The sequence below is a fragment of the Phocoena sinus genome, chromosome 3, assembly GCF_008692025.1.
Source record: "Phocoena sinus isolate mPhoSin1 chromosome 3, mPhoSin1.pri, whole genome shotgun sequence".
Taxonomy (NCBI): domain Eukaryota; kingdom Metazoa; phylum Chordata; class Mammalia; order Artiodactyla; family Phocoenidae; genus Phocoena; species Phocoena sinus.
In genome coordinates this window covers 64,723,584-64,744,890 of record NC_045765.1, presented here as the reverse complement: position 1 = coordinate 64,744,890, position 21,307 = coordinate 64,723,584, and the positions used below count along the sequence as shown (strand labels likewise).

Genomic DNA, 21,307 nt, shown 5'->3' with positions numbered 1-21,307 from the left:
AGATGGTTTTTCTCAAGAAAAACTTTCTATTATGTCGTTTAGATACATCCACCAAACATTTACCCAACTTGCTACTCACCATTCTGTCTAAAAAATATAGCTGTCTTCTAAAGCATGCATAATAATCCCTAAACTGTTGGCTATCAAATTGTTTTGTCTCTGTCTCTTTGCACTGCCAGAGAATGGGACAATTTTGCATTGCTATCATTTTTATTCTTAATATCTCTCGAGCGTTGTATCTGTTGCCCCAGATATATAAAAATATTGAATTTCCAAAGCATTCGGATTACTCAAAGTAGTCAGACGCAGTTGGCTGATACGATTGAACATAGCAGAAATATATTAGCTTGAAAAGAATGAGGCACACATACTATGCGTATATGTCTTCTATCTAAAGAAAATGTATAATTTAGAGAGATTAGTGTCTATGTATACGTATGTAAGTGGGTGTGTGTATGTATATATATATAATGTATATATATATGCGTGTATAAGTATAATTAAATTATAAATTTTAGCATCCTTTGGATTGAAAAATGTGAGAGAAGTAATTTTTTTTAATCCACAGGGGTTAAAAATACTGTCTTCTTAATAGATCCTTGAAAAATCACTAGATTCTTAAAATAATGCTATCAGTGCTTTCATGCTGCATACCAGGGCATCTATAATTTCACCTTCTAAACCATACCTAGAAGTAATTCAGTAAATAAATGTCATTGAGTTAAAAATCACTCTTGATGTCCTTTATAGGGGATGGAGCATGGAGCGTGCCAAAACTCATTTTGGGGATATTGAACTTCAGTAGGTGGGAACAAGGGAAGGGTTTCACATAAAAATATAATGAAACTTGATGACTGTTATAAATCTAAAATCAGTAGTCTTAGCATTGAGTGTTTTTTACTTAGATGTAGTAAAGTATATGTTCATCAAATACCAGAGGATATCCAGAGATAGACATAGCCAGATCACCAGGACACCCAGAGAAAGACGTGTATACAATGCAAGAACAAATATACAAATGATCAGCTAGTTAGAAAGGCATCATATGGATGCAAAACGTAAATGAAAGGGAAAATCTTTTCACAAACAGGTCCCTGGTTTTGCTGCAGGTTGACGGGGTGGCACCCCAGCATCTGCACAGCCAGAGTGCACGACCTGCATCGGTCTTGAATGCAGAAGAGCAGTTCCTTAGGCCCCCCAACCTCAATCCCCACATCTGTAAAATGTGCCAAAGCACATTTAAGTCTCTCTAAATTTCAAAATACTCTAACTGTGCAGGTAAAAGTAATCCAGTTTCAGTGATGTGTATAGACCAAGGAAAAATATTTTGAGCTACTTAAAAAGGAAAGATCTACCTGAGGAGACAAAACACAAACAGCAGAATAGATTAGAAAAAAAAAAAAAATATGTATATATATATAACCTTATTTTCAATATACAAAATATGTACGAGTCCACATAGGGTAAGAATTAAAACTAACAAACTTGTTTAGAAATAAATACGCACACACTTACACAAATTCAGGGCTCAGAGAGGCAGCATGAGAGAAGTGGGTGGAGGGATACCCAGGGGCTGACATACAGAGGAAGTTTGTTTTACTCAATTCTGCCCTGTTGCTTCCACATATGTTTTCCCATACTACTTCTAAGACTGGATGTTTTCAAACTTTTCAAAAAACACTTGATAGGTGAAAAAAATATCTCATTTTGAAATGCACACATTCTTGGACTCAACAGCTCTGTTGCCATAGCTTTTGCTTACAGACATTCTCAAATAATTTGCTAACTGCATTTATGAAGATGCTCATTGCAGCCTTGTTTGAAACAACAAAAATTTAGAAACAATCCATATATCCATTAACTAGTTACATAAATCAAAATACTATATTTAAACAGTAGAATACTGTACTTTATAAAAATATATTTGTATATACATACTGATAAGAAAATTTCTCCAAGAACTACTATTAAGTATGTAAATATTATGAAGAAGACTCATATAGTGTGAGTTATATTTACATATATTCTTTTTATACATATTAAAATTTTTCTGCACAGATATACAAAGAACAGTTTATCTGAATTACATTGAAAGAAAGGAACTTCTATGCTTATAATTCTACCATATCCATATATAACTTTTAATTTTATAAACTGGTTAATAGTTTTGGTCTGAAATTAAAAGAAATCTCTTACTTTCTTCATACTTACATTTTTCAGGCTGCAGTATCAACAGTGATTGATGTCATGGATATAGAGAGATGCTACGAGAATATTATAGAATTTCTAGGAAGGGGAGAGGATTTGATAAGTTAGGTAATTGGTGAGATAATTCAGTGTATGGAGTCAGACAGCCCTGAGTTTGAATTCTGAATTTTCTGTTCAGTTAAGTTACTGATTCCAAATGAAATAATTTATGAAAAATCATTAGCAAAGAGTCAGATACATAGTAACTAAGTAAATGCTGACTATTCGTATTGTAGTATCAGTAGAGATGGGGGAAATGGTTGGCTTTGAGAAATTTGTTATGAGGTTAAAATGAACAGGAGTGGGGTTGATTTTCTGTGGAGAGGTGAGAAGGAGGGAGGTGTTCGTGTGTTTAAGAGGAATCCCACGTTAGCTTTCTGGTCTGAAGAACTTGTATGGGTAGTGGTTCTGTGATATGAGATACGGAAGCCTAGAGATGAATCAAGTTGGAGGGGAAGGTTTATGAATTCTATTTTGGACTGTTTCACGTGCCCATAAAAGAATTAAATACTGGTGTCTAGTAGATAGGTCAGAGGAGAGGAATGGGATGGAAACATACATTTTATAATCATCAACATTTAGGCAGTGCTTAAATTTTAAAGTATAAGCGTGCCCGAGAAGGGAGTATAGATGGAGAAGAAAAGATGCAGCCCTGAGAAACTCCCAGCTTTAAAGGCTTGTGAGAAAAGAAGCAACTGCTAGCAAAAAGGACCCAAAAAAAGGGGTATTCAGAGAAACAGGAGGAAAAGTTGTGAGAAACAAGAGAAGAAAGTATGCTTAAGAATGTTCAATGAAATGGAAACTCAGAAGGAGTTGAGGGGAGCCTATTTCTTTATTCTCAAATCTCAGTTGCTATAGGACTGTGCCAGTGGCATTCCTCATTTTATTTCCTCAAACCATATCCCACTCCCAATTTCCTTTTTCTTGAAAAATGTTAATACCGTCTTCCCAGATACTCAAGTAGAAGCTGTCCTTGGCACTTTTTCTTCTATACACAAGTAGTGTTTTGCCTGGGTTGCTCTTCACTCCCAGTATAATACTACAGTCCGTCTTATATTTTCACCAGGACTAGAGTAACAATATCTAATGTACTTTCTTACCCCCATATAGGGGGATGGCTTCACCACTCTATCCTATAGTTCACACAATTTCAGAGAATTGTCATTGGCTATACTGTCAACTACCAGATACTCACTCTGGCATTCAAAGCTTTCTATATTCTGGTCTTAACCTACCTTTTGAGAATTGTCTCATTATTCTCATTAATTCAGTATCTCCACTAAGCTCAGGCCTGAGCAGTTTGTACTTCTACAATCTCCATGTCTTTGTTTATACATTTCTCTTTGCCTAGAATGTGTTTTTTACAACCATCCAAGTCCTTTGAGGGCCAGTTCAAGTACCTAATTTCCCCAATAAATGACAGAATCTGTCTGCACTTATTGACTACATTAATTTCTCTCAATTACTTATTGCCTTATATTTTTGCTTTTTCATTAAGATTGTCTTAATCCTTTTACCCTTCTCACTCCTCTGAGTGACCAGACCATTGCATGACATGCGGTGATATTTATTGAATAAATGACTGCTTAAACTTCTTCAACAAGTAAGCAAAAATGTATGATACATGTAAGTATTGTACTTCTTTTCTTGTGGCCCATTTTATTTTTCTGACTCTCGTTCTGTAACAACTACAATGTTTCATATAATTTACCACAAAAAATTAGTAACTACCTTATCTTTCACCAGGAAAATTAAGGTAATTGATATAATTTTATGTAAACATATGACTCCCTTGACCTTTTCCTGTATGGTATATCAAACTACTTAAAAATGTGATTTTGTTTTAAAAAGTAAATCCACCCTAATTTGAGTAACATGCTATTTAAGCCTAAAGGATGCTTAAGATTGAGGTTCAAGGAAGCTGGCAGACTTCTTTTGCATTTTCTGGAATTCATTTGGCTGGAATACCTGACAGGTTAGAGAGCAGTTATCTAACCTAGAAGAAAAGCAGCAGATGGAAGCAAAGTACACTTAAGAATTTTCTCTGTGAACTAGCAAATACTTGGTTTATTTCAGGTTGGAATAAGTTAAAAGTAGCTATATAATGCTCTCTGTGCTGTTTTAAATCAAGAGTTTATTTATTAAAAGCAAAACAAAAACACACACTTCTCTAACATGGCCACAGAAGGACCTGATCCATTTCTGACATAGAATTGTTGGACTAGACCTGGAAAGTATCTTATTTGAAAAGGAAATTCAATCACTGTCTTTCCAAACAGTGTCCCTGGTGGGAAGATGTTTCACTGGGATGATAGTGATAAAATAGAAATGTCTTTATAGTCTTTTTTCACCTCTGTAACATCCTATGATTCATAGGCTCAGCACTGACAGAATTGCAAATGTGCCCAAAACTTTGTGTTTAATTGCTTCTTAATGCAAAGCATCTTTTTTTAAATTCCATCTTTGTGGTGATCAGTGTGTACTTTGATATAAAAAATGATTGGGGGGATTATTATGACCTTTCATAACGTATTCAGTTCTCTGCTAATCATTCATAAGCACTCTGCTTGATTTTTGCCACACACATTTCCTTGATTTGCAGTAACTATATGCAAACATTTTCATTAAAGGGACAAAAATAGTTTGAACTGTAGAACCAAACAAATATTTAAGTAAAGACATATGCAAAAAATCCTCAATGTCTGACCTCTAGGAATAGATTCAATTCCAAATACCCATGTGTTAAATTACGCAGATGAACTACTTTAAAAAGATGCTGCAACCCTGACCAAAACAAACAGCAAATCTTACAAAACAAAGCTAACTTTTGTTCCTTAGTGTGCTTCTTTCACACTCACTTTATTAAAAAGTTTAAAGATGGAACTGCCAAACATATACATAAATGAATAGGAATGCTGTGCTAATAATTTCCAGTAGAAATCATCATTTAGTTTCCTTATGAGGTCCACTCTCCACTGTGAATGCTACTTCACTCTTGTTAAACCACTTTGGAATAATCCATTTATTCCCAAAGACAAATTATCCAAGTCAATGCTGTTAACCTTGTTATAGATTGGCACTTATCATTACGAATTATATCAGGTTCTAGAAGACTATTATATTGGTTAAAAAAAATTGAACTCTGTCTGCCAGTGACAATTTTCTCTTAATTTAGGAATTCCTATTTCTTACAGAGGCCAGCTGGAAATGAGTAAAGCATTACAGAGCCTTCCTTAGCTGTTGGCCTGGAGAATACACATTCTCTCCAAAATATATATCTTTGGCACAGTCTAGAAGGAAGGAATCTCGGGTAATCTCTGTCCTGGCCAAGTGTGAGAATTATTATTTTTAACCCCTAAATACACTGAAATTTGTGGGGGTTTTTTTTCAAGGAATTTAAAAGCAAACTAGTTTAGTTATGTTTGTTATCCAATAAAACTCCAAATAAATACTGTACAGTAGTATTTTTACTTTCGGGCTTTCTGCCTCTTTGGTATAATGTTTAAGAGGACATTTTACAGGATTTAAGCTTGAAGAGTTTTACAATTTAACTTTAGAGTTTAACATGCACAGATAGATAATTCCATAAACTCACTGCCAAACTAGTTGATTATTTAACCTAAGTGTACACATTTACTCATACCATAGTGTCCCAATTGGTTCCCAAACCTGGGTTATCTAAATATTCCAAGTAACTAACTAGCACCTAACAGTGTCTATCTGACTATTCTGAAGTCCAGAAAGGAAAGGTAGAAACTAATATTTAACCAGTGATTTTAAGATTTGGCATTTTACCATAGGATCCCAATACCTAAGACTAGATGTGGAAGTCTTTTGTAGCTCCATGCTGAAAATCACATATGCAGAAAAGATCTACTTGATCTCAGGACCCATGGAGCACAGAAGCAGTGCAAGAATCAGAGATCAGTGGAAGTAATTAGTGTCTCTTCTCTAAATAGGAAAGTAGTTAAGAGATATTTATGGATATCCCATTTGTAAAGGGTTCTTAAGTGAAATTAAGTTGTCCAGAAGTACATAGGTTACTTCTTGGACAAAAAGACAACAGTGTTCTTTGGTGAATTTGACAGAGACATGATACCACGTAGATTATATCATGAGCCCTTGTGGATATTCCTACATGATTCATGAATTTTCAGTGACAGGAAGACAATTTTGCACTTTACAAAAGTGGATTCAAGTGGTACTATGGATGAGCTTTGAGAGCCTCCTAAAATCGTGTTCACTATTTTTGTCCCTCATTTTGGCACTTTATAAACTTGTAGATAGCTATTTATTGGTGCCTGTGCAGCCTTTTTTCTTTGAATTAAACATGTTTTACCCAAACAGAGCATGTTTGCTATTATTCACTAGTATTTAGTGGATTTATGCCTCTAAGCATTGTGGTATTCATAGAAACTTTGGGGAACAATACATGTAGATTATTTTTAAAAGATACATATTCTTGATAAACATATTCAAACCTATCACAAAATGAATATTTCTATATAATATAATGAAAGTTTAGTAACAGAATACACTCATCCCTTATATGTTTATATGATCCATCAAAAATGTATTTATACCATTGTTCTATTTAAGACCTAATTATCCTCAATGCATCAGATTAGACTTGAAAACTTAAAGAGTTTCATCAGGCCACAGTTATTTTATAGCACACGCTCACTGCCTTTGAACATAATGGAATTATAACATCAATAAAATGTCTCAAGATAAATGGCCTTTCCTTGAACACCTAGTATAAGGTGTTTACATATTTTTCCAAGTATTAAACCAAGATCTTAGCAACACTGTCTATTAATGCCATAAATAATACTGTCAGGTGTGAAATTTCCATGGTCAGTTTCTTACTGCAGTTTGCTTTTTGGGCACTGCCTCACCACTCATCGATCCTTTGTGGTGGAAGAAAGGATTCCACATCTTGGCTTGTCCATGAGATGGACTTTACAGCCATTCAGAGTTCATTTCATTCCTTTGTTTCTATGACAATGCCTCAGTTGCTAATTTGTTAAGAATTTTTTGAGTATAGTTTTTTTTCCTACATTTTTTTCTATGTCCCTCATTTGTTCACGTTTAGGCCAGTCCACAAATTTGCCAAATCATTCTAGCATCTTAACCTGCCTTTACCAGTACTGGCAAACCCTGCCCACTCAGAGCTATCACTACCTTAGTAAATATAACTTTCCAAGAGTTCACGTCTATATATATCACCAGATCCTCCTTGGCCATTTTTAGAATATTATAAACATCTGAGTTAGGTAAACGTCTACTGTACCCTTCCACCAGCTTGGACATTGCTTATTTTTCCCCAGAGATTTCCCTTTCAGTTAGTTTATTTAAATGAAACTTTCTTAGGTAAAATAAAGCAAGTCAGGTCTTATTGTGTGGTGTAAGAATAACAAAAAGGAAGTTTTAGATAATGGAAATAGTTATAAGTTTATATAATATATATATATCTCATTTTAAAAGAGGATAAAGCCTTCTTCTTGCTAATTTGCTACCATTTGTATTCATGGTTCTCATTTACTAAACTATTTCTCTAATCATTTTAATAGTCCAAACTTTGAATTATTGAGGAAGTTTCCTTTATCATGTTTAGTGTTTGACATGCAAACTGTAAGGTTGACATAATTTAATACAGTCTTAGAAATTGTCACTAATGTCCCAGGTCAAGAAAGGGTTTATTCCATTATAAGAGAAATATATCACAGTATTATCTAAAGATATTATAACACTCATGTACTCAAGTGCAAGGGTGGTCATAATTTTCTCAGGTAGATTGAAATGATGAATGTCACTAAGTCAAACAGATTTTATTTTCAGAGCCTTTGGGGCTCATTTTTTGGTGGGAAAGAGGGATTACCAACATCAGTTTTTCTTGTGCCTTGCTGCTTAAGTTTGTTCTAAAGATTACTATTTCCCTTTATACTGTAGTAAACCTGGTACATCAAGATTGCATTTCCTGTTCAGAAGTAAAGGCTTCTAGTTCATGGAATTGGTTTGTGAGGTGCTTAGTTTCAAAGGTCCTTCAGGGCAATATTAAAACTGTTTGGGGAACAGACTATTTGTCAGACAGTACAGGTCTCTCTTATTAAAATACTTTAGTCAGGAAATTTTCCTTGTAAAAGATCAATGGCAAGTTATCTGGTGCACCCTATGTTTTTTTTTTTACCAGTTGCTGGCAAATTGATGTTGACATTTTAGCATTTGATCCTTTAGTGGAGGTCTATAGTGCTGCTGTGTTTCAAGTATTTTTTAACTTAGTACATATGTGAAGAGCAAGGTTTAAAATGTATTAGAAAAAAGACAGAAGGAAAGAAGGAAGGGAGGGCGGGAGGACTGGAGGAAGGAAGGAAGGAAAAGAGGGAGGGAGGAAGGGGAGAGAAAGCCATTGAACTTGATCTAAGATCTGTAGAGACACAGTGGAAAGAACATTGTATTGGAATCCTAAGATGTGCATTTGTTTCTCCTTCATATGGAGCAAGTCTTTATCACCTTCTCCATGAGTCCTTCCCTGATCATCCCATATGAATCGCTAAACCCCATACCCCCAATTTTCCCAGTCCTCCTTCCCAGCTTTAATTTTTTCCACAGCACTTGTCAATATCTAATATACAATGTTTTTTAATTCTTGACCTTCTTGCTCTCCAGTATTACAGTGTAAACTCCTTGAAGGCACATATTTTTGTCTATTTTGTTTACTATCACTTCCCTGTATCCAGAACAGTATTTGGTACGTTGTAGAGTTTCAGTAAATATTTGTTGAATAAATGAATGAAATAATCTCTATGAGCCTTACTCTTGCCATCTGTAAAATTATTAGGGTTATGAGGAAGATTAACCAAGACATTATGTGTAAAAGCATATTAGATAGTGCCTGGAATATAATAGGTATTTCGTGTGTCCATTCATTTGTGTTTATCATGTAATATACAGATCTATCAGTAAGTTGTCTAGGTAGTCTGACAGCGTGTCCCAGATTAGCCAGAACAGTCCCCTTTTATGCCCACAGTCTAGGAATAATTATCAGCAACTTCGTTCACAAGTGCCCTGATTTGGACGATAAATTCTATGATCACTCTATCTAAAGATAAAGCAGGCTTGTGAATTGTCCTTAAGGCGAAAGAGTTTATCTCATACCACATAGCCTGAGTTATAGTAAAACAAAACCAAAAAGGCCTTCTAATTCGTTCGTTTTAGGTTAAGAATGAGATATGGGGATAAGAGGTTATTTGGCAGGATAGGGAAAAAGGGAAGATTTTTAACTGTTAACATAAAGAGAAATATTAGCAATCTTCTAGTATCAAGTAATGTGTAAGTGTCCAGTCTTTGAATTTAGTACATGTGGGTTCAAACTCCAATACCACCACTTCTTAGCTATAAAACTGTGGACACTTTGTTTCACTTATTTGAGCCTCTATTTTCTCATCTGTGTAAAAGGAATAATAATAGTACTCATTGGCTTCATATGAGGTATTAAAATAAATGTAACCTCTAACACAGTACCTGGCATATAATAAATACTAAGTAATGCTAACTACTATTAGTATTGTATGGAGTGAAAGCTTTCAAAAGTAATATTATTGGTTCCCTTTGATCCTAAAGCAACAAACTGGTTCCATAGCACAACTGATTATTTAAAATATTAAACACTTGGCTAAGAATGGGTGAAATTGCCCAGCTTCCACAATGTTTCGTAATCTAACTCCATCTATTTTAGATCATTGCATTTTGTTGTAAAGTTTATTGAATAAAGTACCAGCCCCATAGTATTAATAATTTCTGCTGCTTTTAGCTTCTGCACAGAATCCTGAACATGATGGTGATCAGTAAATACTTGAAAAGCCAATAAATGATTGAATATTCTGAAACATTCAAAAAACTATAATTTTGAGACTTCATTTAATAGACGCCCATGATACCATTGTTGGGTCGCATAGTGAATAATTAGATAATGAAATTAGCATCTTTACTTTTATGCAGTGTCACCACTTAAAAATTGCCTGACTACGGGCTTCCCTAGTGGCGCAGTGGTTGAGAATCCGCCTGCCAATGCAGAGGACACAAGTTCGTGCCCCGGTCCGGGAAGATCCCACAAGCCGTGGAGCTGCTGGGCCCGTGAGCCATGGCCGCTGAGCCTGCGCGTCCGGAGCCTGTGCTCTGCAATGGGAGAGGCCACAACAGTGAGAGGCCCGCGTACTGAAAAAAAAAAAAAAAAAAATACCTGACTACAGTAACTTTTAATAATAAGTTATTTGGAATTTTTCCTTTTGTAGTAATTTAGACCTGGAAGTGTAGCTATGATCTACTACAATGCGTTGCTTTACAAAAAGGAAAACTAAGTCCCAGGTATGTTAGGTTCTAGAGATAGTATTAGAGCCCAGGTCTCCTCATTTCAAGCCAGAATTATTTTGACTTTTTCTTTTAATGTCTGTCTGTCTTTAATCATAGTGATGTGATTTGAGAAATATCCAATTATTTAGAGGTATCTTCCATAATAAAGTAAGGAATAGTTTAGAAGATACTTTGGGATTTCAATTGTTCCATTTCAAACATCTGTTTATTTTTCACACACTTGTAATAAAATTTTTACCACTGTGTATTTTATAAAGAACATAATTACTAGTAAAAGCTTGATATTTTTATTATTAAAGTATTCTAATGAAAATTAGATTCTAAGGCTATTAGAGTAATTTCATAATAAAGCTTATTCCATTTGTTTCAAAGGCAGGAATGATACCATTTTAATTAAATGATTTTTTTCTCTTAATTTAAAATATTTTTTTATGGAAGGCACTCTTCAGCCTTTATCTGCTAAAATCATGTACTCTGAGTTATCGTGTAGCTGTAGTTACTTTGTAATCCTGAAAAATGATGTTACTTTGTAATCCTGAAAAATGATGTTACTTTGGTTAACACATGTCCTTTGGAGTTGATATAAGATTAGCTGAAAGTGTTGAGAAAATAGTCTGTGATTGATTACTAGGCTTCTTTGACATATGATTGAGAACCTTCTCTATTGCATCAGAATGAGTTCATCTATTATAAAACTCCCATTGTTCTTTTTGTTTCTCAAATATTGTGATTACTTCCAAGGTCTCCCAAAATTTTAGGAGTAGATACTAGAATATTTTTCCACATAAACTTAACCCCTTAAAAGTTTTTAGTTTAACTGTTTTGAATTTTCCTGAAAATATTTCTAAGAAGCATGGTGTCTATATTTAAATACTTACATCCATTCTATTAGTGATACTAAGATACATACTTCCAAGGGGGAAAGACCATGTCAAACAGTTACTCCTCTTACAATAGTTTTTAAGTTATAATAAAGCTTAAACTGAACTGGAAACATTTAGATCCTATAGAAGTTAACAAGAAAAAAAAATCAGATTTAAAGGCATGTAATATCCCAATTGTTGTTCTTTAATCTGCTGTTTGCATAAAGCTAAGAATTCATCAGATACAAGGAGGATTATATGCAGAAGTATTTACAGAATAAAATTTAGAAAGATCAGTCATCTATAAAGTAGATGCATGCTAATAGCATGCACATAAAATTGTATTATTCTTAGTAATCTATTTTCATACCTGATATGTAGGTTTTAGTACTGAAAGTGATATGACAGTGAGCCTAATTTCGAGAGATTTACCAAGAAACAAACTAGATACATGAAAAAATACTAATCAAAGGTAAAAAGTAATACACACTGGCCTACATTAAATGCAAAACACATGCTATTGACCAGTAGCTTCCTAACTCAGGCTGTGCAGCAGAATCACCTAGATACTTCTTTTTTTTAATGTATATTCCCATCAGACTCAATCTGTTTCCTGACTTAGAAATTCTAAGCCTTCAAATCTATAGTGAAAAATTTTTTTTCTCCAAGTGATTCTAAGGGGTAGCTTCAGATGGATGGATATATGGTTTTGAAGCATAAATATGCATAAGTAGTTGGGATAATTGTGGACCACTTCATGGAAGTAGTGGATTTGAGATTGTGTTTTGAAAAGAGGCTAGGCACAGTTGTAATTGTGAGAGTAGAAAGTGCCTGGGCATGATTAGTGTTTTATAGAGCAAATGATCCCTGAAGCAGAGAGGTGGAAAATTGTTTGAGGAGCTAGATAAATGCCAGCCTGGAGATTTGGGGAACTCGATAACTGAAGTTTTTTCCAAGGAGATTTTATATATATATAAAGCAATTTTAAAAGAATACATATTCTGTGTTAATATTTGGGATTGACTGGAAGGCTGGGAACTAAAGACAAAGTAAACAGGAGCAGACAGATTTGAGGTTTCAAGGGTTTGTGTAGAATGCTTCTTGAGCTAATGAAAAGAAGAGCAGGGGACCCAAGATGATCGTAAAGGAAGAACTGAAAATTCTTACAAAGAAAATGCAATCCTAACAATGACTTGGTCAGATACAAAGGGGAACAAACACTACAAACCTTGTGCCTGCATATCTAAAAGGTGACAATCAGAAAGTAGTTACCAGTTTTCAAATAGAGTACACCGAGATCATCTCTGTAAAGAGTTCTAAGTTTTTTAGAACTGTTTAGCCAGATATGGCTAAATCCTTACCACATAGAAAATAGTATAACTAGTAAATAAATTACTATTTTCAGAAACACAAGAACATGTAATTTTGATACCATAAAATAATTGTATTTTCTCATTCAACTCAACATCAGTTTATTTGTGTAACAAATTGAATCTAGTGATATATATGGACCCAAGAGACTTCTTTAATAAACAAACATTGTAAGTTAAATATGTTCTCTGAAATATCTTACAAATGAAGACAAACTACATTTAGCTGAAATACAAGGAATCCATTAAAAGGTACTTATTAGAAAAATACATATTATCAAATATTATTTGCACAATTTTGGGTGTCATGTAATCTGCGAAGTCATAGCAGTTATTTCAATAACACATCAGGTTGATAAGCCATGTTGATATTCTTTTTTTTAAATAAATTCATTTATTTTATGTATTTATTTTTGGCTGAGTTGGGTCTTTGTTACTGCGCGCAGGCTTTCTCTAGTTGCAGCGAGCGGGGGCTACTGTTCGTTGCGGTGCGCAGGCTTCTCATTGTGGTGGCTTCTCTTGTTGCAGAGCACGGGCTCTAGGCGCACGGGCCTCAGCAGTTGTGGCACATGGGCTCTAGAGCGCAGGCTCAGTAGTTGTGGCAGACGGGCTTAGTTGCTCTACAGCCCACGGCGTGTGGGATCTTCCCGAACCAGGACTTGAACCCGTGTCCCCTGAATTGGCAGGCAGATTCTTAACCACTGCGCCACCAGGGAAGCCCCCAGCCATGTTGATATTCTTTTTTTTTCATGTTGATATTCTTAATAAACATTTTAAGGCCAGAGCAAATGGAGTGGATGAGTACATTGAAAGGCTATAACGAGGATCTGGCTCCACAGTTGGACATATCTAACTCTCAAGCATCAATGACTAAATTAAAGAGCAGTGAATCAATTATTTGTTGCAAACTAGATATTAAAACTTTAAAAACTGTCCGCCCAAGTTCATTACTTACTGGTATCACCCACTCTCTTTCCCAAGTCATACTCTCCAGCTTTTTTTTTTTTAATCTTATTGAAGTATAGTTGATTTACAATGTTGTGTTACTTTCTGCTGTAAATTTTTTAATCGCCTATGTCCTTCATTGTCCAAAGCTCTGCCTTAGGTCAGCTAGATATTCTGAACAGCACCGTGACCAAGTTATGAGCAACAACATTTCTGACCCATGTTTTACATTAACCCTGGATGTTGTGGCTCATGTCCAATTTTAGCAAATATAAGGAGAAGGTGGCTTACAGCCTAGAGAAAGGAAACAACAAAAAGAACATTTAACAAAACCTTGTATCTCTCCTAGTGCTCAATTACCTGTGGCAAAGGAATGCAGTCCCGTGTTATTCAGTGCATGCATAAGATCACAGGAAGACATGGAAATGAATGTTTTTCTTCCGAAAGACCTGCAGCATACAGGCCATGTCACCTTCAGCCCTGCAATGAGAAGATTAATGTAAATACTATAACATCACCCAGGCTGGGTAAGCAGACCAAAAAGGGGATGATTTTGAGAAACATGGAAATGATCATGGCTCCTTCTATTTTGCATATCACTTTAAAGCTTAGTTATCAATCTATACTAATTAGTTTGGTTCTGACTAAATTGGATCTATTCAACTATAGTTTAGTCCAGATGATCATGTGGGTAAAAAATCCTAAAGACTAAACTATTTTCATTCCTGAGCTGTCTACTCAGGTCCAGGCCCTGGAAATATGAATGCCATACCACCCAAGGTCATCCTATAAAGGGTTGAAGGATGTAACCATATTTTTGGTTCTGACCCATCCCATGGCAGAACCCTCAATTAAGGTAATGTCTATGGAAAGGTGAGGTTGTAGTGTACACCTTGGACCTCTTCATTGTTAATAGCCTTCCTTGTGATCCTGGGTACGAATTATCCTTTGGAGAGACAAAGAGCAAAAAAATCACTTTCAAGGAGAACAGATGCATGTATCTACACCCCTGAACAAGAAGTACCGTTTTTTTCATCTTTAAGGACATAATGTTAAATAAAAATAAATAGTAGTAACATTGATTTACATAGTTTTTATGTTATAAAATGCTTTCACATATATTCTCAATTCCTGCTATTTAATCTAATACATCATCAAGAAGTAGACTATGTATTTTAAGTATATATACCCTGCAGTTGAATAACAAATATTCATGAATGAATTAGCCTTTAATTTTGTGGCAGTTAGTGGCTTTTAATAGCACTGCTGCCTGGATGTCACTGGGTTAATACACGTTTAACACCTTCAGTTGTTTTTTTTTTAATTAATTTTTATTAGAGTATAGTTGATTTACAATGTTGTGTTAGTTTCTGCTGTACAGCAAAGTGAATCAGTTATATATATACATATATCCACTCTTTTTTAGATTCTTTTCCCAGATCGGTCATTACAGAGTATTGAGCAGAGGTCCCTGTGCTATACAGTAGGTCCTTATTAGTTACCTATTTTACATATAGTAGTGTGTATATGTCAATCCCAGTATTCCAGTTTATCCCTCCCCCCTTTTCCTCCTTGGCATACTGAGTGAAGTAAGTCAGACAGAGAAAGACAAATATCGTATGATATCACTTATATGTGGAATCTAAAAAAGTGGTACAGATGAACTTATTTACAAAACAGAAATAGAGTCACAGATCTAGAAAACAAACTTATGGTTACCAGGGGGGAAAACCTTCAGTTTCAATTTGTATGTATAATCTCCAGGGGATCAGTTTAATCATACAGAATAATATTGCCAAAATGCAAGGAGCTAAATTGTCATAGATACTTTTCCAGGCATACGATTCAATCAAATGGAAAAGTTTGTGTTCTTCATGGAAATATAAAAATTCTCTTTTTTAAGCCAAATAATTAACATTTCTAAGAAATAATCAGTTCAAGTAGAATTAAGACTAGTTAAGACAAAAAGTTAAGCAATCCTAGAGCAGATGCTCTAAATCCTTGTATTCAAAAACAGCATAATCCCTTTCTCCAACAATTATTTGGAGTCCTTCTTGAAGTATCATGTGTCAGAAAATAATGAATTAAAAGGAGAATTTAATTAAAACTCCATTTTCTCTGTTCATTTTTTCTTGAAGGCACATCCCCAAACACAGAAGCACAGTGGTTGGAAAATCTTAAGGTTTTTAAACATAAATTAATGAATCATACTAGAATAGTGGCAAAAGGAACAATTGTAGCAGAACTGCCTTTTATTATACATGCCAGAACACGCTATTTCTTCAGAAAAACTGGGGCCAAATCTACATGACTGAATTTTTTATACCAAGAGCTCATTTCAAGCACTTTATTGCTGTAAATTTTAGTCACTTTTGATAATCAGCTTTGATTTTAAGGATGCCTGAAATTGCAATTCTTAAATATCCCAGTTAGACATGTCTGCTATCTGGGAAATGAGGAATGTGAAATAAGTGTGAGCAGATTTTTGTTTTGCTATGTCTTCGCAATGTCATCCATAACAATACTTATTAATTTGTATTCTCGTAATGGTGGACATATTGAACACATTCCTTTTCTTTTTAATCTCTCAACTAAAAATCCAAAAGAAGGTTAAATGAAAGCCATGAAATGGAAACTTAAAAGCCATTTGCAGTACACTTATTGGATTTGGGAACTCTATCTTTAATAAGTCTATAAAAGTTCATGAGTAAGACCATTATTCATTCACTTTACTCCTTTATTATAGGGTGTGTGTGTGTGTGTGTGTGTGTGTGTGTGTGTGTGTGTGTGTGTGTGTTTCTTTATCTTTTATGCTCCGTGAGGTAATATACACGAGTCAACGTGTGTGTACAAAATCCCCCAACTTAAGTGATTGTTCTTTGTTTCTACTCATGACACCTAGTTTATTTCATGACACCTAGTTCCCTGTGTTCTGCTTCACAGCTGCTCTGACTTTCAAGTGCCTGGGAAATCAGTGGCCTGTGTACTGCCGGGTGATACGTGAGAAGAACCTCTGTCAGGACATGCGGTGGTATCAGCGCTGCTGTGAGACGTGCAGGGACTTCTATGCCCAAAAGCTGCAGCAGAAGAGTTGACCTCTAGCAGGCTGGCTGGCTAACAGCTCTCTGCAATTACATTATTTATAAACACACACACTAGCATGTTTTACAGACCAAATATTATCAGATTACATATAATTTAATCAAATTAATTTATTTTTTTGCCTGCCACACATCCAATATGGTGTTTGTTTTGGTTCTACAAACATTTTGATTTATACTATATGGCTTCATAAATAATTTTATATAAATAAGTTGGATCCAGTTTCCGGAATAAAAATAAAAAGGGAAAAAGAAAAAAACCAAGATCTTTAGGCTTTAAAAAAACCAAAAGAAAACAAACAAAACATTTTTTTAAATTAGGGCCGTCTCTAAGATGCTACTCTCTCCCCGACAATACCATTGAGTTATCCAGAATGTATACTAATTTAGCATAATAGTTTAGTTATATATGGAGAGAAATCATTTTTGTTTTTTGGTATCCTGATGCAGAACTAGCCCATTTTCTGTAATCTGCAGTAGATGTGTCAACATAACAAACCTCATAGTGTTGAACAGGTTTTTAGAGAATGTATTATGCATTGCGTTCAGATTTAGAGATATCCATAGGAAAAATTCTACTGTAATTATAGCCTTATTTTAATAGTGAAAAAGAAAAGTCAAAATAGAGACTTTGATCATGTTCATGAACATGTACTTGAACACAAGTATTGTAACAATGAAACACTGTAATGATTTACACTGAATCACCATTGCACTGTTGATATAGTGTAGAGAAACCGTTATAGAAATGGTAACATCCTACAAAAATGTGTATTATTTTAACATGTTGTCATTAGATTTTAGCTTTTTAAAATATTTTGAACAAAGAAAGCGTTGATCCCCTCATTTCCTTGTATCTTTTTTAGCAGATCTATAAAAGAGTATAGTACTTAGCCTCACAAATCATAATGAGAAAATTTACTAGTTTTCAGTCTTTTCCCTAGAAACAAGGAAAAACAAAAAGCTTATAACACTGTGGTAGTTTCATTGTGTTTTTTCTTTCTAAAACTTAAAAAAGTTTTACAATTCTGTGAAACGTTTAAAAACCAGCTTAAAGGTTTTCTTGTGAGAAAATATTGTACATGATTCACATGATTTCTTAGATTTTTCAATAAAATATGTGAAACTTCCTGCTGAGAGGCAATTCTTCATGAGTCTCTCACATTTCCACATGTCTTGGCACTGTCTGCTTTTGTTCTGGAGTATCTTCTAAAGGATGTTTGTGTAATGAATAGCCTTGGAAGGTAAAGATAGCGTCTTTTTTTTGGAGCAAAGGGCAGACATTCTTATTTCTCATTATGAAAGTTTCAGGTTCCTTAAAATAGGGGTCCCTCTCCTGTAATACAGTTCACTGCATGTACAGGTACCGCCTGGCTCTCTTCATGTCACCCTGTGGGAATTGGGGCTCAGGGAACCAGTGCAGGAAAATGCTGATTCTCTGGCTACTGCTGTTGCCACAAGTAATAAAGTCCTTTGTCTCTAACCCAGGAATTTTATGTCTTCTGCCCTGAAAGTGTGGCAGGCCAACTTGCTAGATTGCAAGTAGAGTAAAGCCTCAAAGTCTTCACAGTTCTTGACACCTTCCCTCATTAGTATTTTCACCTTCATGTTCATACGGGGCACAGTTTGTTTCTAGACTGTCCCTTACTTTGGATATCCTTTAATTTAATTGTTGAAATATAAAATCAACCAGTATCAACACATCTTAGGTAAGATAGTAGGGGAATGAGAAAGGGAAAAATTACATAGGAAGAGGAGATATTCTTAATCCATCCCTTGATTCCTGAATCCATGAATTGGTGTAGAACTACCACCATTTATTGGTCGATGAATTAGGCCCTATACAACATCTTAGAGGACCTCCAACATGTTTTCACCCAGCTGATGCGAGAATTGATTGTTTGGGGGGAGAAAAGATGTTGCATCATTCTGTCAGGCCATCTGTTCAGGGTGATGGGGAACATGGTAATACCAGCAATTCACGTGAACATGAGCTCACTGCCACATTTTTTTAAACTGTAATAGGAATTCTCTGAACAGAAACAATATCGTATGGAATACCCTATCGGTGAACGAAGCATTTGGTAAGTTCATGGATGCTATTTTGGCAGAAACTTTGCAGGCTGGGGGGGGCAAATCCATAATCAGGGTACATGGCTATTTCTGTGAGAACAATCCATTGCCTGTTTGGTGATTAAAGTGATCTAATATAATCTTACTGTAATCAAGGTGTTTTGGCTGCCTTGACAAGGACTTGGGAGGAGCGTGGTTTGAAAATTGGTGACAAAGAAGTTCTGAGGAAAAGATATGTGAATAACATATATTCCATTTGACTACTCACCAAAGAGCACCCTCAGGAGAGAGGACTCAGTCGTCAGTTGGATAAGATGATGGTTTCTGTGTATGTTGGCCAATCTCTTTCATCAGCCACCCTTGTCCTTGCCCAGTGAGCCCAGGAACAGAGACAGTGGTGGCAGGACTGGAGATTATGTGTGGGTTCAGCCATGTGAGCTACCACTCACCAAGGCCAGTCTAGCTACAGTCACTGCTGAGGGCTCAACCTAACAATAGCAGAGAAAATATTATTTCCCAATATTGGCACCATTCTATGGAAGGACCAGCCCACCGCCTTGATTGCAGTAAGATTACATTAGATCACTTTTATCACCAAACAGGCAGTAGTTTGTTCTCATAGAAATAACCACTTACCCTGAATATGGATTTGCCTCCCCAGCCTGCAAAGTTTCTGCCAAAACATCATCCATGAACGTACCAGATGCTTCGTTCACCGATAGGGTATTCCATACGATATTGTTTCTGTTCAGAGAATTCCTATTACAGCTTAAAAAAATGTGGCAGTGAGCTCATGTTCACGTGAATCGCTGGTATTACCATGTTCCCCATCACCCTGAACAGATGGCCTGACAGAATGATGCAACATCTCTTCTCCCCCCAAATAATCAATTCTCGCATCAGCTGGGTGAAAACATGTTGGAGGTCCTCTAAGATGTTGTATAGGGCCTAATTCATCGACCAATAAGTGGTGATATTTCTACAAGGAAGTTTTGACATCTCAGTTTCATTCAGTGCAGACCACCGTTGGGTCCAGTTTTCAGTCATATTGTTAAGAGTTACTCCCAGACGTGTGAACTAACACTGAATCAAGAATCTCTGCTTAGTGAACCCATATCAAAAACATTTAGGTTAATAGAATATTGTATTCCTTTTGTCCTAATATAACACCATTAAGAAACATCCTCATACATATATCTTGGGTTTCAGTTAATGTGAATTGGTGAAATCCTGCAGTTCCTTTGGCATGGATGGTAACACCTTAAAGTCATACTTTTTCCCTGGTTCTGGATCTTCCAGGACTTGAATCTGGATGTGGATTTAGAAGACATCACAGATGGTAAGACATCAGCAGTACAGTTTAAAAGGTTTTATTTCAAGACAGTCATAAAAGCTTTCTGGTTCCCAACTTAGACGTTGAGCTGTGAATGTAAAACCCCAGGCTTATTCTCTTTCTGTTAAGTTCTCCAGCTGATTTAGAAGAAATGAATCAACCCCACGGTCCTTATTCTCTTTGCTTCTATGGAAAATTTATATTGCAGCAGGTACTTTGTAACCTAGGGCCTTGCTTTCTCTAGGCACTTCACTCCAGGTAACTATAGGTGAGAGTTTTTATAACCATTCTGCCCCTGTGTGTCATGGATGACCAGGGTCCCACTTACTACTGGTCATTAATGCCTTTAAGTCTAGTCATATCGGAGAACTAATTCCAGATTCCATTTTTAAAATTCTGTTCCTTGGAAGCACTTCTGACACCAGTAGTTGCCAGATCCAATCAGCAAAGCAGTGATAGAGGATAATAGGTTTGAACTCAAACAACAGCAGGAGGACCCTGGACGTGAAGGTCCGTAAGAGGAGTTGGAGGATCAGAGCAGTCACCAACCTGAGCAGCCAGGCACAGCCAGGTAAGTTTAACGACAAAGGGGTAATTTGTGAAGATGTCTATGAGATACTGTTGCCTCTGTGTAGCTTCCTCCTTTACAGGACCAGTGCCAACACTGGGTAGTGGATGTAAGTTTCCTGGCGGTCAACAGGACCAACAGTTGGAAATAAGAAATGGGCATAGAGCTCAGGAGAGCAAGGCAATCTAGAACCTGCCAAATGCCTATGCCTCTGTCACGATATCTGATTGCAAAAAGAATTGCAGATTAATGGATGCTGCTTCCATGGTGCCTTCCAAATTTCATGCCAGTTTCTCTTTCAGCTTCTTCTAACCCAGACTCACACAAAGAAGGGTATTCTGGGAAATGGAGTCTGCTTTTTAACTGTGGATCATAAAACTTTAAATTTTTTTCTCCAGTTTGCTTTATATCGGAGATGGCTGAAACGAAAACCC

General features: G+C 35.7%; 1 protein-coding gene across 1 annotated transcript in view; it reads left to right on the top strand.

Annotated features, from left to right (window-relative positions):
• ADAMTS19 (ADAM metallopeptidase with thrombospondin type 1 motif 19) overlaps positions 1-16,893 on the top strand; it is a 280,800-nt gene extending 263,907 nt beyond the window's left edge. The window contains 2 exon segments of the mRNA XM_032627346.1: positions 14,148-14,325; positions 16,742-16,893. Coding sequence (XP_032483237.1) covers positions 14,148-14,325; positions 16,742-16,893 — 330 coding nt within the window.
• Positions 16,894-21,307: the final 4,414 nt, after the last annotated feature.